General features: G+C 43.4%; 1 protein-coding gene across 1 annotated transcript in view; it reads right to left on the bottom strand.

Moving 5' to 3' along the window:
- Positions 1-13,798, bottom strand: part of Klhl6 (kelch like family member 6) — a 37,903-nt gene extending 24,105 nt beyond the window's left edge. Inside the window, exon 1 of the mRNA XM_027413090.2 lies at positions 13,503-13,798. Within this exon, the coding sequence (XP_027268891.1) occupies positions 13,503-13,798 (296 nt within the window). The remainder of the gene's footprint in view (positions 1-13,502) is intronic.
- Positions 13,799-14,173: the final 375 nt, after the last annotated feature.

The raw sequence follows: 14,173 nt of genomic DNA, 5'->3' as shown, positions 1-14,173 counted from the left end.
GTGTGTGTAGTGTGTCTGTGTGTGTGCATGTGTGTGAGTGTGTAAGGGAGGGTTGTAGGTGTGTGACTGTGCATGAATGTGTGTTCACGTATATGTAACATTCTTTTCAGTGTCATCATGTAATACTCAATGAGTAGTGCTGTTAAGTAAGGGTTATTGTTCCAGTGTAGCCAATCAAAGGGGTTTCCATTGTAAAAAAAAAAAAAAAATTTCAGGGAGCCACCAGATCCAACTGTGACGGAAGACAGGATGGTTTGCCAGCTATGGTATCCAGAAACTCTTGAGCTGAAGGCACCAAAACTTTCCACACTCCATTTCCCAAACCAATTATTACTTTTTATCTCATTTTTTAAATAAATTCCTTTATTTTAGTATGTGTGGGTATTTTACCTGCACATATGATGTGTACTATGTGGATACAGTGCCTATGGAGGCCAGAAGAGAGCATTTGATGCCCTGGAACTAGAATTAGAAATGGTTGTGAGTACTGGAAATTGAGCCCAGATCCTTGGAATGAGCAGCCAGTGGTCTTAACTGATGAGCCATCTCTCCAGCCCTTTCCCTATGCCAATTCTAACCAAAGAAAGCATGCAGACATTCAACTCAGTCCAGTTTCTGATCTCTACTTATTCTCTAAAGCCTACTATGTCATTTCTCACCATAACTGGAGTCCAGTTTATATCCTTAGCCTCAAGTACCACAGCCTCGTGGGTGAGCCACAGTGTAAGTTCCAAGGCCAATGTCATCTGAACACGGTGTGTGCCCACTAAGACCACAGAATCCTGAATTTTATCAACCCTAAATCAAATGGATTAAAGTTATTTGGTAATGGGGTTAGCTAGATGCATTTTATTTACCCTATGCTGGCGCTCATGATTCCTAAACAAAACAAAATTTAAAAACCACTGCCTTAATCTAAGCATGATAGCAAATATCTATAATCCCAATATGAGAGACTGAAGCTGGAGGAGCATACACTTAAGGCAATACTATCCTTGTCACATTTCTATTACTGTGTTAAGATGCCATGACAAGGCAACTTATAGAAAAAAGTCTACTGTGGGCAAACAATTTCAGAAGGTGAGTCCATTAGCATCATGGCAGGGAGCATGGCAGCAGACAGGCAGGCATGGCCCTGGGGCAGTAGTACTGAGGACCTGCATGCTGATCCACAAGCACAAAGCTGAGAGAGAAAACTAACTAGGAATGGTGTGGGCTTTTGAAACCTCAAAGCCCCCAGTGACATAAGTTCTCCAACAAGGCTGCATCTCCTAATTCTTCCCAAACACTTTTACCAAGTAGATATCAAGCATTCAGGTATTTGAGTCTATAGGGATGTTCTCATTCACCACCACAGCTACAAAAAGAGAACCTGCAAATAAATAAGCCCCTAACACAGGTCCCTTTGGCTCCCACATAACAAGAAAACATAATAAAGATCAAGGTTAAGAAAACAACTGGCTAGGGCTAGAACAGGTATGCACCTGGAAATTCCTTTTTTGCTATAGAGACTCCCTTCCACATTTTGAGATCCAGAACTCCCAGGATCTCATCAGGACTGGGGATATTTCACTAAGGAAAGGGACAAGTAACCACCTCTTCCCAGCCTGGAAAGTTCGCTGTACCAGGTCTTGCCTGCCTCTTACATCTCTGGCTAATACTCTCCGAGAAGGCGCTGCAGCCTGCACTCAGGTAGCACAGTTCATTGGAGCTCAGAGTTTCCATAAAGAACCTGACATTAAGCCTTATTAGTAATAAATAACATGTGATTTTGTTCTTGTCTGTTGTAAGCATGCAAATCCCTCACATCTGGGAGAGCATCTTCTACTGTGGTTTATTCCCCAAGGGTTTATGAGTCCTGAGCTTGTGCTCAGTGTGGCAGTGTGGACATGCTGGGGCCTTCAAACACAAAACACCTACTAAAGGCAGCTGGGCTGGTAGGGTACCGCCACCAGAAGAACCTATGCTGCACTCATGGGACACTGTTCCGTTGTCATTTGGAAGAGAGAGACGGGCCCCACCCCCATGCTCTCTGGCTTCTTGTCTCAGTGTGGGACCTTGTTCTCCCCACATTCCCACCATAATATCACCTATTAAGTGATATAGGCTTCATCAAGGCCACAGCCAGGCCAATGCTAGCTAACATCATGCCCTTGAACCTCCAGAACTAGAGAACCCTTCCTTCTTAAAGTTCCTAGGCTCAAAGTCCCTTTGTTATAGTAGTAAAAAAAATTTTAAATTAAAAATAAAAAATATATATCTTCAGAGTAGCATTTGGAAGTACACAGACATCTTTCTTTCTACTACAGACACATATCTGATAAATAATGCCCATGTTTCTCTCTTGAGCTTGAAGTCAGGTGTTTAACACCTCCCATCATTAAACAAGCATTTGAACTAATGTGATAGAGGAGCTTAAAACTGAGAGTTCCCTCCACTGACATGAAGTAGCATCAGGCCTTAAAAGAACTTCTGTTTGACAGCCGTCTGGCTTGTGGTTATCACTACTCAGTCACTACATACGGCTTTGGAGAAGCAGAAGCTGACTTGCTTACTGAGCAACCAGAACCCTCAAAACCCTAATAGAGAATTACTGGTGAATGGGAAAGCTAGGGAACTCTGATCATACAAATTTATGACAGAAAAGCTTGTTCTGTCCTACAAGATCAGACTCAACAACAAATACTAGTGTCCAGGCTCCAGTGATGATATAGACATACATGTAATGACCACTCTTGTTTTCTTGCTCAATATCATTCTTACTCTATTTAGTAAGAGCACCCAGGCTTCTCACAGTGAGCTACCACCCCTCTTCCTATACTGTCTTAAATGTCTGTGTGGAGTTAGCCTCACATCTATGGTCCAAGTTATATGATACATCCCCCAAGCCAGTTTCAGAACTTTCTTTGCAAGTATTACTATGAGAAGTTTGCTTCCCATTGAAATTTTTGAGCTGGTAGAAATGAAAGTTCAAAGATACTTGTCACTTCCTTGTCTGTATACAGTAGAGAGGAGGAGAGGAGGGAAGGGGAGGGGAGAGGGTGGGAGGGGAGTGGAAGAAGGAAGGGAAGAAGAGGGGGAGGGGAGAGACAATTAGACACAGATTCACACACACACACACACACACACACACACACACAGAGAGAGAGAGAGAGAGAGAGAGAGAGAGAGAGAGAGTAACTTGAGCACAGGGATCTATCTGTACCTGAAAACAATACACCTAGACTTTAAAAACAAACATGAGTGAGTACACTTTATTCTTTTTTAAATGCCACAACAAGCATTTTTAACAATTGCCAGATGCAGAGGTAGATGGACAGAGATGAAAAGACACCCACATGGACAGTCTAGGCCAAGAAGATCTAACTACTCCGCCTTCCACTCCCACCCACCCTCTGACTACCATGAGCATAAATGACAGTGAACTCCCAAATGATCTTAAGCAGGTGTGTGTGATGAGAATCGTATTGTCTAATGATGCCTAGAACCAGACCTCCAGGGTCTGATACCCATCTTGCAGTCTCCCGCCTGAGCTCTGATCTCAAACACATGGTGGTTATACCTTGACCCAGTTTGCCTTTGAGTTTGTGCCTTACACTCCCCACTGGAAATGAAGCCTGGCTGCCCCTAACCCAGTGGTTCTCAACTCCTGGGTTGTCTGTGATACAGAAGCAAGAGGGCAAGTCCCAAATTATGTTAGGCCATCATTAGTGCCTTAGTAGCCATTTATTGCCCTCTTCTGCACTTGACCTCCCTTCTTTGTGACTATTAGGTAATTTTTGGAACGTACAAACCAAACACTAACTTTCACCAGCCAAAGGCTAAGAATGCCGTCAGATAACGTTTAGGGCCTGCAGCTGAGGTTTCTCACTTTGCTAAAAACCCACCGATCCAGCATACCCTCCAGTGGTTGAACAAGTTTATTGATCCCTTACTTTCTTAGTTCTGTTTCTGTATAAGATTCATGAATTGCTACCTCATTGGAACATGGTGTTCAGGGAGAACCAGAATCAGGGTTCCTAGCCCATGGTCTCTCATATTCGCCTCCAGAATGGACAATGCCTTTTGTTCCCTTGAGGTGAGAACTGTCCACTTGTCAACACCTAGAACTTATCCTAAACAATTTCAAGACATGTAACTTTACACAAAAAGCTGTTATAATTATTATGATAGTGTGTTGTAGAATATTAGTTGAAAATGTGGTGCATTCGTTTATGCTATGGACTATTTGTTTAATGATGCAAAGATGTGTTGCATTCATTTACGCTGCATTTGTTTAACTCTGTAAAGCTGTGTTACTTTGCCTGTCTAAAACACATGGTGGTCTAATAAAGATCTGAATGGCCAATAGCGAGGCAGGAGAGAGAAATAGGTGAGGCTGGTGGGCAGAGAGAATAAATAGGAGGAGAGATCTAGAGGACAACAAGGATAGAGAAAAGAAGGTGAGGAGGACGACAGGGGCTAGCCACACAGCCAAGCACAGAGTAAACAATAAAGAAAGACATATAGAGTAAAGAAAGGTAAAAGGTCCATAGGCAAAATGAAGTTAAAGAAAAATGGGATAATTTAAGTTACAAAAGCTGGCTATAAACAAGCCAAGCTAAGGCCATGCATTCATAAGTAAGAATAAGTCTCCGTGTATTTATTTGGGAGCTGGGTGGCAAGCCCCCAAAGAGTTAAAAAAAAATTACAATAGTGTTCACAATTAAGTAGTAACTGAATTACAATATATCCACAGTTTGAAAGAAATCATTGAACTTTGTCTATAGAAAGCAAAGAAAAATAGGGGAAATGCTTACATTATATAATTGAATTAGACATAAAGAATAAGCGACAATATGTGATATAAGCACAATGACTTCTTAATGTCTATGCCTAGAAGAGATGATTACACATTTAAATGTTAATAAAAGACTTTTGAGTAATTTTTCTGTAAATTTATAGCTTAATACATATTTATTAGTTAGTCTTTAATATTTCTTTTTTTCCCAGATTTGTCTTAACAAATCTGACCTACTTAATGTAATAAAAAATAAAGCTTTAAAAAACAACAGTAGGATTGCTTACTGTGGTAGGTAAAAGGAAATATATAAATTATAAAACCAGGCTTCTGCACAGGAGGATTCTGGGTAACTGATAACTGAATCAGTTAAGGAGTAACATTGTGGAAAAGGGGCCATAACAGAGCAGAAAAAAATGGTACTAAAGTGAACATAGCATTTTCTTAACCCCAATGGTTGTCTTGGTATCAATGTGCCTTTCCTGATGCTGAAACACCATTGATATTTAAAGACAGTACAGGGAGGAAGCTTCTAGATGTGCTAAGTCGTTATTTAAATCACACAACTGAGTTCAGAAACCAGCCAACCACAGCAGATGAGGGGGACAATGGCATCCTGCCACTCCCTGTTTCTGTAAACAAAGTTTCCCCAGTGCCCATTAATTTATAAGTTGAGCAATTGACACAGAGACCACATGGCCCCAAAGCTTAAAACATGTACTTCATGGCCTTTACAGAACAACTGTGCCAATCCTTGATCTAGAATAAAAAGTTGCAAATTTGGATAATCCATGGTTTATAATTCTTTCACCATTAATACTTGTAGCTAATAGATTATGAACATTTTCACACACACACACACACACACACACACACACACACACACACCCTCCCCTGTCTCAACCCTCTCCTTCTCATACTGAAACCCAAGTCCCCCTTGAGTTTTAAGTTTCCCTCCTGGGTATGACCCACTGAGTTAACTAGAGTTGCTTTTACAAGTGTGCATATGGGGAGCAGTTATTTACTGGCGTATGGGCAATTTATCAGTGGCTACACCACTAAAATGTGACAGCTCCTCCTCCGCAACCATTAACTGTCAGCAGACCTCAGGAAGGCTGGGCCTCCTGGCCCCACACACAGCCCACATCTACAGGGTACTGTTGAGCCCAAGCTTGTGCAGACAGCCAGAGCTGCAGTGAGTTGATGAGTTCCAGGGCTACATTGTGTCTGAAGTCATCTTTTTTGCCGCATATCTCCCTTTCCTCTGGCTCTCAGAATCTTCCACCTCCTTTTCTGTGATATGGAAGGGGAGATCCTGTGCTCCAGAGAGGAAACCACAACTATTGTTTTGCTAAATGGTCATGTCAAACTGCCTTCTACATTCCCATGTTTATATCCATAGATTAGTGCCGCTCCCAGAGAGGCTCACTGCAGTGCTGGTGGTCAAGGCAGAAACCACTACCTAACTGAAATGCCACGAACATCCCACGCTTTTTTCTTCTTTAATTTTATTAAGATTTATTGACTTTTATCTTCTATGTATGAGTATCTCCTGCATGTAAGTGTGTATACCATGATAACGTGTGTGTGCCTGGTGCCTGAGGAGGTCAGAATCGGGGATCAGATCCCCTAGAAATGCAGTTACAGATGATCGTGAGCTAGCATGTAGGCCCTGAGAATTGAACCTAAGTCCTCTGTAATAGGAATAATTGTCCTTAATCACTGAGCCATCTATCCCCAGGCCTGAATAATCCATGTATTTAATTAAATTGGGGGGGAGGGGCATCGCAGACTGAGAACTGAGTTACTTTAAAATTGCTTTGTTTCTGGTCTTGTCTCTGAGTGAGACGGGAAGGCAGGTGAAGGATTGGCAAGGGCACCCTCTGTTATCTGTCCCTTCCCAATCTGTAAACTCAGAGTTGGTCTTCAGGAAAGCATTACATCAGCTTAGTGGCCTTCCAGTCCTCCCAGCTTTGGGCTGTCATCCTCCTAGGCAGTGGTGGCTGCCAGGCAGGGCAGGTCTGTGGTCTGGCTGCTCGAGGGCTATCAGGGAGGAGTCAAGGTTACTTGAGATTGCCTCCTCCTGCCTCTTCCTTCATCCTTCTTTCCAACAGACATTGCTCTCACTGTAACTTTTTTCTTAAGACAGCATCTTTCCATGTGGCTGGGAATGGGCTCCTATTCTGGAGCCTCCTGCTTCTGCCTCCCATACACAACTACACTGTAACCTCTACAGGGGCTCTCAGATGGGGCTCTCCCTACTTACAGCCTAATAGGGTATTTTCACAGAGATGGCAAATCAGGTCATTTTTTTACGCTCTAATACTCCTCCATGGCCTCCCCATGCTGGTAAGACCCATTCCACTCCTTAGCCAGTCCTAACAAAACCTTTCTTGGTCTGACCCTAGTAGTCTCTCACACTGTTGCACATCTATGCTACTTCTTCTCTCAGAAGTGTGTGTGTGTGTGTATGTGTGTGTGTGTGTGTGTGTGTGTGTGTGCTACCTCTCCAGATGGCTCTTCCTTCCAGCTCCATGTCCACCACTGGTCCACCAATCTAATATGTCATCCTGAGTCTTAGGATGCTGCCAGAAAATTGACCCTATCCTTTTCTCATCTTTCTTGTTTGTGCACTCTTCTGTGTATGTCTCTGTCTCTGTCTCTGTCTCTGTCTCTGTCTCTGTCTCTGTCTCTCTCTCTCTCTCTTCTCTCTCTCTCTCTCTCTCTCTCTCTCTCTCTCTCTCTCTCTCTCTCTGTGTGTGTGTGTGTGTGTGTGTGTGTGTGTGTGTGTGTGTCCTTGTCTTCTAGCCCCTCTTTCCAAGATAGTCACTGGGCTGTCTGACCCTCTCCAGAGTCCTCCCAAACCAAAATGTCCCGGATAATCAAACGTACTCTATATGATCAAGGACACCAAGGATCTGGTAAATTTAACTTGACCTAGACATGATCATAATGTCTATTATTTTTATAGATTCCCTCCTGTAAACTTAGTTTTCAGTTTTATCATGTTTTAAAGTCATAGTGGTATCATCACTCATGTAATTAGTATGGCCTTTTCATTGAAACTGAGAGTAAGGTAATTAATGCATTAATGTGCTTCCAGATAGCCAAAGCAAATACAAAGTTACAGTAAAATGAAGTAAAGCAGAATTTACTATCTGTCTTTAATGTGCATTTTTCCTTTCATTGAGTGCACCCCTTTTCTGAGACATTGTCTCTCCTACCTAGAATTCACTTAGACTACACTGTTCATGTGGTCTGTGGAAGCCTCCCACTTTCTGGAACACTCTCTCTCTCTCTCTCTGTCTCTCTCTGTCTCTCTCTGTCTCTCTCTGTCTCTCTGTCTCTGTCTCTGTCTCTCTCTCTCTCTCTCTCTCTCTCTCTCTCTCTCTCTCTCTCTCACACACACACACACACACACACACACACACACCTACCTACCTACCTACCTACCTCTTTGGCTAAGCTCCTAAGTTAGGCTGGTCACTGTTCCCTAACTCCTTGACACGGTGATTGGTGTAGGAATCATACTTGAGTGGATGTTGGCTAATCAGCATCTTTCCTGGGAGGATTTATACAAAAACTAGAGAAATCTCTGAGCCAAAGCTGCAAGAAGTGAGTCTCAGATCTACCGAAAAGCAAATGTCAGCCATGTGGCAGAAGTCAGTGCAGAAAAGTCCAGTGGGGGTTACAGTCAGGGCAAAGTGGAGAGCAATGGAACATCTTGACTGCACTGAAGGCCTGGGGTTCTCCCTGGCCTCTGCCGCGTCCCAGTCTTTCTATAATACAGAAATGTGCTAAAGCCAATCTCATTTGAATTGCTATCGCTTGAAACAAAACAAAGCAACACCCACCAAAACAAACAGATAAACAAAAAAAAACCAATGCTGCCTAATGAAGAGTGTGATGGACAGAGCTGCAGGCCCATCTACGACAAACCGACGCTACGCGCAGCCAGCTCTTCTCAGGGACTAGCTGCCCAGTCACGCTGTGCAGTCCTCACACAGTGTTTTTACAAAGGTCTGGTTACACACACATGGGAAATATTTCTCTATTGTGCTTTAACAGAAAAGCTGCATCAAAAATAGTCAAAACTAACACTAGACTTCTTGTTCTTTAAAACATATTTTTGCCATATTTATCTTTGCATTTGTGCATGTTTATGGATGTGTGTCAGAGGACAACTGAAGGAGTTCCCTCTTTCTACAACATGAACTCAGATCCTCAGACTTGGAGGCAAGTACCTCTGCAGAGCCATCATGCAGCACTCTGGTTCTTGATTGAAAAATGACCCATATGCCCTAGACACCAGGTGTGTGGAGGGGTAAATTTTGTTTTAAAAAAAAAATCAAAGAAAATTACTATTCTTCTGCCCTGGAGCATGACATCACCACCCACTCTCCACCCACACATCCCCCACCATCACCCCCCACAAAGCTCCTATGTTAACCGTGTTGCAAGAATCACTGTATGGGCATAGCACACCTGTGTCCACATGGTTATATGAGTGACCTATTGATTCTACAATAATCTGAAACATTTTGGGTTTGGGGTGTGTGTGAGAGAGAGACAGACCCCTGGATACATGTAGAGAGGCCAGGGGTAACATGGAGTATCTTTCTCTCTTGCTCCCCCATCCTATGTTTTGAGTTAGAGTCCCTCACTGAATGTGGAGCTCACTGAGTGGCTAGGCTATCTCTACTTCCCAGGACTGGGATTACAATGATGCCTAGATTTCAACATGAATGATGGGGATCTGAACTTGAGTCCTTCTGCTTACACAATTAACACTTGCATTTTTTTTTTTTTTTTTTTTTTTTTGGTTTTTCGAGACAGGGTTTCTCTGTGTAGCTTTGGAGTCTATCCTGGCACTCGCTCTGGAGACCAGGCTGGACTCAAACTCACAGAGATCCGCCTGCCTTTGCCTCCCGAGTGCTGGGATTAAAGGCGTGTGCCACCAACGCCCAGCTCCATCCTTTCCTTTTCTAAAGCATATATCAGCCTCCCAATCATGTGAGAACCTCTGCTTAATCGGTGACTCAAACTGTAGGAGGACTATCCAGGTTTTACTGACTTTGAATATATGTGAGGTACCTGCTAAATACCAGCTACCGAAAATGGCACCAAGAACAAAGGAATGAATAAGGAAGTCACTGTCATCACATAGCTCACTATGTATCCCTGGCTGGCCTCGAACTCCCTTTGGAGACCAGGCTGGCCTCGAACTCAGAGACCTGCCAGCCTCTGCCTCCTGAGTACTGGGATTAAAGGCGTGCTCCACCATACACAGCTCAGTCTGTTTTGAGTTCACCTATCTGGTTGATGCCTTCAGGCTGCAGATTCACAGCCGATTGGGAGAGGAAGAATGATCATATGAATGAATGATTGCCCCTTTCCTGCTGGGACCTTAAGTTACACACCCAATGCCCGTGAGACAAGAGTCACAGTGTCTTCAAAAGTTGTGGAGTTTTCAAGATCCCATAACCTATTCATCTAACCCAGGCCTGGCCCACTTAAGTCATTTTGGTGTTCTGCAGCATCTGGACCCCTCCATAAGCCTGGCAAATTCTCCCTTTTGTGTGGGAGATGGTGGCAGGAGCCTCCACTCCAGTAGGATCAGAGGCTCGATGCTCCTTCCCAGCTCCTGTCCCAGCCAGACATCAACAGATAATCAGAGGCATGAACTTTGACTTGGGGAGACAGAGAACCAAGGACACGTGAGAGCCTGTTTGTATAGAAGAATCAGAAGCACCAGTGACTCTCAGTTTCCAGGAATGGCCACAGAACAACAAGGGAGTTGAAGGTCTATACCATTCCCTTCAGGATTCCGTAGTAGCTGGGCTTCTGACACAGGCTTGGTGGCTGAGATCTTGACTACCGCCTGCATTTGCACCTGTCTCTTTTCTGAGTTCACTTCTCTACACTTCTTGGGAGGGGATTTTCCAAGTCCATACCACTACACATATAAATAAGCCAGAGACCATTTCTGATCACAGAAAGTAAGAAATTATGACTTACTGCCGCACACGACGTGTTTTTAGGCAAACAGATTAATAAATGAACTGTGGCATTATCTGCATTCCATGACAACTCACTAATGAATGTAGACCTACAAATCTTTAACTGTAGATATGGGTGCTGATCCTTCGAGGTCAAGCAATTCCTCCCAGATTTTATGGAGGCAAGGAGCTAACTTTTAAGGCTTACCATCCTTTGTTCATGTCTCAGTCTCAACAAAATGTATTTTTCTCCAACTTCCTCATTCCTCCCCAAACTTTAAAATAGATCCACAAAGGGAAATTCACTGTCTGAGTGACTAATATTGTCCCTGTTTGGTTGACACATTCCTACCCTATTGGTCTTCTGGCACACAATAATTAAATTCTTGTAACCGCTTTTGTGTGTGTGTGTGTGTGTGTGTGTGTGTGTGTGTGTGTGTGTGTGTGTGTGTGTTATGACCAGGACCAGCAGGCTGCTGTGGGTTAAACAGCTCTGATACACTGACAAGGCAAGGGGCTGAGTTTGAGGGAAGTGATACCTGCTCTATACCACAAACAGAGGCTGCTGATTTCAATCAGCTGTGGTGTGGTGACAATGACAGATGTCTCACCCCTTTCAAAACCTTAGAAACAAAGCAAAGATGCAGTGAGTCATTGTCAGACCTAATGCTGGTCCTTGGTCTTAGGACATAAGTTGGCTCTTTTAAAAAAAAAAAAAAAGTTAACTGCCATCCTAGACTTCGTCCCTTCATCTGTAAGATGAGCACAACATCCCAGCTCACGAGAATGTTGTTGTGCACATTAAATGGGCAAGGTGCATGTGACCCTGGGCCCATCCCACACTGGGCTCAACAAACAGAATACGGAGTCCTAAATCCAGAACCATACCCACTATAGGAAGAAAACTATGCTGGAATAAAACCTAAAGAAAGGGGTAGACTAGGCAATTTGGTAAGAAGGTCCAAATCCACAGGCAGACCCTCACACCTGTGTGCTTCAGCATCTCACCACCACCACCATCACCTGCCCTGAGGACCATCAAAGTGTTTTCTGCATCAGCAAGAATCAAAGATCTGAGCTGAGGCACCTCTGTTTATGAGCAGAAACCCAAGGACCAAAACAAAGTGATGTCTCATGGGCAGAGAGCCAGTAGTCCTGTCTCATAAGCAGGCAAACACTATTATAAAATCAATAACCAGTGGTAACAGTTTTTCAGTGACTCAAAACAAAACGAATAAACTGAAAACAAGTACCTAAGGCACTGAGGCAAACTGGCTTTCCTTCACTCCTGAGTGGGATAGCTAGTGGCAGGTTAAGCAGTGTGTTGTGTTGAACTATTTGTATGACTGTGCTTGCATTTTTACCTAGATATGCTGCCCATAGAATGATGCCCCAAACTTAGTGGCAGCTTGCATTGCACTTAAAACAAGGACTTTTAGAATGTGTGCCATCTCTGCTCCTGCAATGGCCAGGTACACGATGCGCAGCTTCCATTTCCTCATCTAAAAAGAGGGTGCCTGACACCTTTATGCCACTGCAGAGTGAAACCAGCAACCGTTGTTTGTGGTATAGAGCAGGCATGGTTTCTCTCAAATTCGCATAAGCCTTGCCTTGTCAGTATGTGGGAGATATGTACCCGAAGCAACCTGATTGCTCCACTCTTTGACTTCCAAAGAATTTTCTCCTAGCCACCCCAAATAAAATACAGATTTTATACTACACACACACATACACACACACACACACACACACAAACACACACACACACACACACACACTTTCTATGATACTTTCTTAAAATCCTCAACCAAAACTGAAAGGCAGGGAAATCTCACTAAGAATAAACACAGCAAATTTTTTTTTCCAAAATACCTCCCTCACCTACATTATCCTTTCACACTGGTTCTCTGTCATGTCCACACTGATGTGGACATGCTGGGCCAGTTGTATTCATATGGGGTTTCAACAAAGATGCTTTGAGCAAATGTATCCGCCAGGCACTGTGTAATACCTTTCCACTAGGAGGACCTTTATAGTGATGAGAGAAAACTGACACTGTCCCCATCTTCCAGTTCACAAAACAGAAACTCAAGAATACTGGGGGAAATTGCCTAAAATCTCAGAGCCAGCAAGGGCCCCAGTGAAATGGAAGCAGGTCTTCTGACCCCAGGTCTCCCACTAGGACACTCAAGAGCCTTTCATGCCCACAGCATCCTTCCCACCCTTCTCCTTGCACAACGGAAACCCCTAATTTTCAGCAAGTCATCTGTTAAGTCCAAGAGCGAGACCACATCCTTTTTCTCTACCTCTACTGAGGAACAAAGACAGCATCATGTTTCTAACACATTAGTTAAACTGAGGAAAGAGAGGTGGGAAAAAAACCCTGACTGAAATAATTTCACATTCTTAAAATCAAGGACATCCTTTCATATGTAAAGTTTACCTGTAATAAATAAGCACTGCTTCTAAAGGGTGCCAGTTTCTTATAACATGGCCTAAATCCAAAATCTAAAGTTTGATAGATTCTTTTCTTATATTTTAAGTAGACACAGAAATCTTAGGATATATACATACATATTTACATTGTTTATAATATATGATGTATAGCATATATAATGAAATATAACCATAAATGTAACAGTAAGCAAATGAGGTTCAGCTCTCACATCTACAGATATTTTCCTTGCAGCATGCATGTAGTTTGACTCTGATTTAAGACTGACCTGAAATAGTTGCTGGCTGCAGCAAGCACCACACGATGGCAAGAAAATTCTTGAATGTCCACACACAAGATGACATCTGTCAAAGCATTTTCCTCTCGGAGGGTCTCCAGGCCGTTCTGAAGAATTAAGGAAAGCCTCGTGTCATCAAATTTTACCTTCTCCCCATTTAGTATTTCCACCAAGTCTCCCCCTTTCTGGGAGGACTTGTCTGTAGTGGGTGCTGAGGGTCCTTCCAAGCTTCTCTCTACCACGTCGTCACTCATGGTAAAGGCGCCTCTTTGTCCTGCCATCAACATCCAGACTAAAGGAGCTGCCAAGTTTCGAGGAGGTCACACTGCAGAAGCTGAGCGGATTTCCTGCGCGGGGCCCTCCACTTATCACCAGCTGTCACACATACATAACAGGAAGTCTCACACTTTCTCATCCTGTTACTACAAACGCTAGCAACAATTCCTCCTCCTCTTCTTTCTGAGGATTGTCACAGGGTTAGGAATCTCTTCGAGTGGGTGTGTAGGACAGGAGAGAAAGGGCTGCTTCTCAGAATCTCCTAGGAATACAATTTAGTCATCTCCTGCCTCACACCCATGGGCAGCAAGCATCTGGTGCTGGTTATTACCTGTTTCCGGGTGTTTCCATAACCCATGAGAGAATGGGCAGGTGGTCTTCTCTGT

This window comes from Cricetulus griseus, chromosome 4 (genome assembly GCF_003668045.3).
Source record: "Cricetulus griseus strain 17A/GY chromosome 4, alternate assembly CriGri-PICRH-1.0, whole genome shotgun sequence".
Lineage (NCBI taxonomy): Eukaryota > Metazoa > Chordata > Mammalia > Rodentia > Cricetidae > Cricetulus > Cricetulus griseus.
The sequence above is the reverse complement of the archived record's forward strand: the minus strand, read 5'-3'. Positions and strand labels throughout refer to the sequence as shown.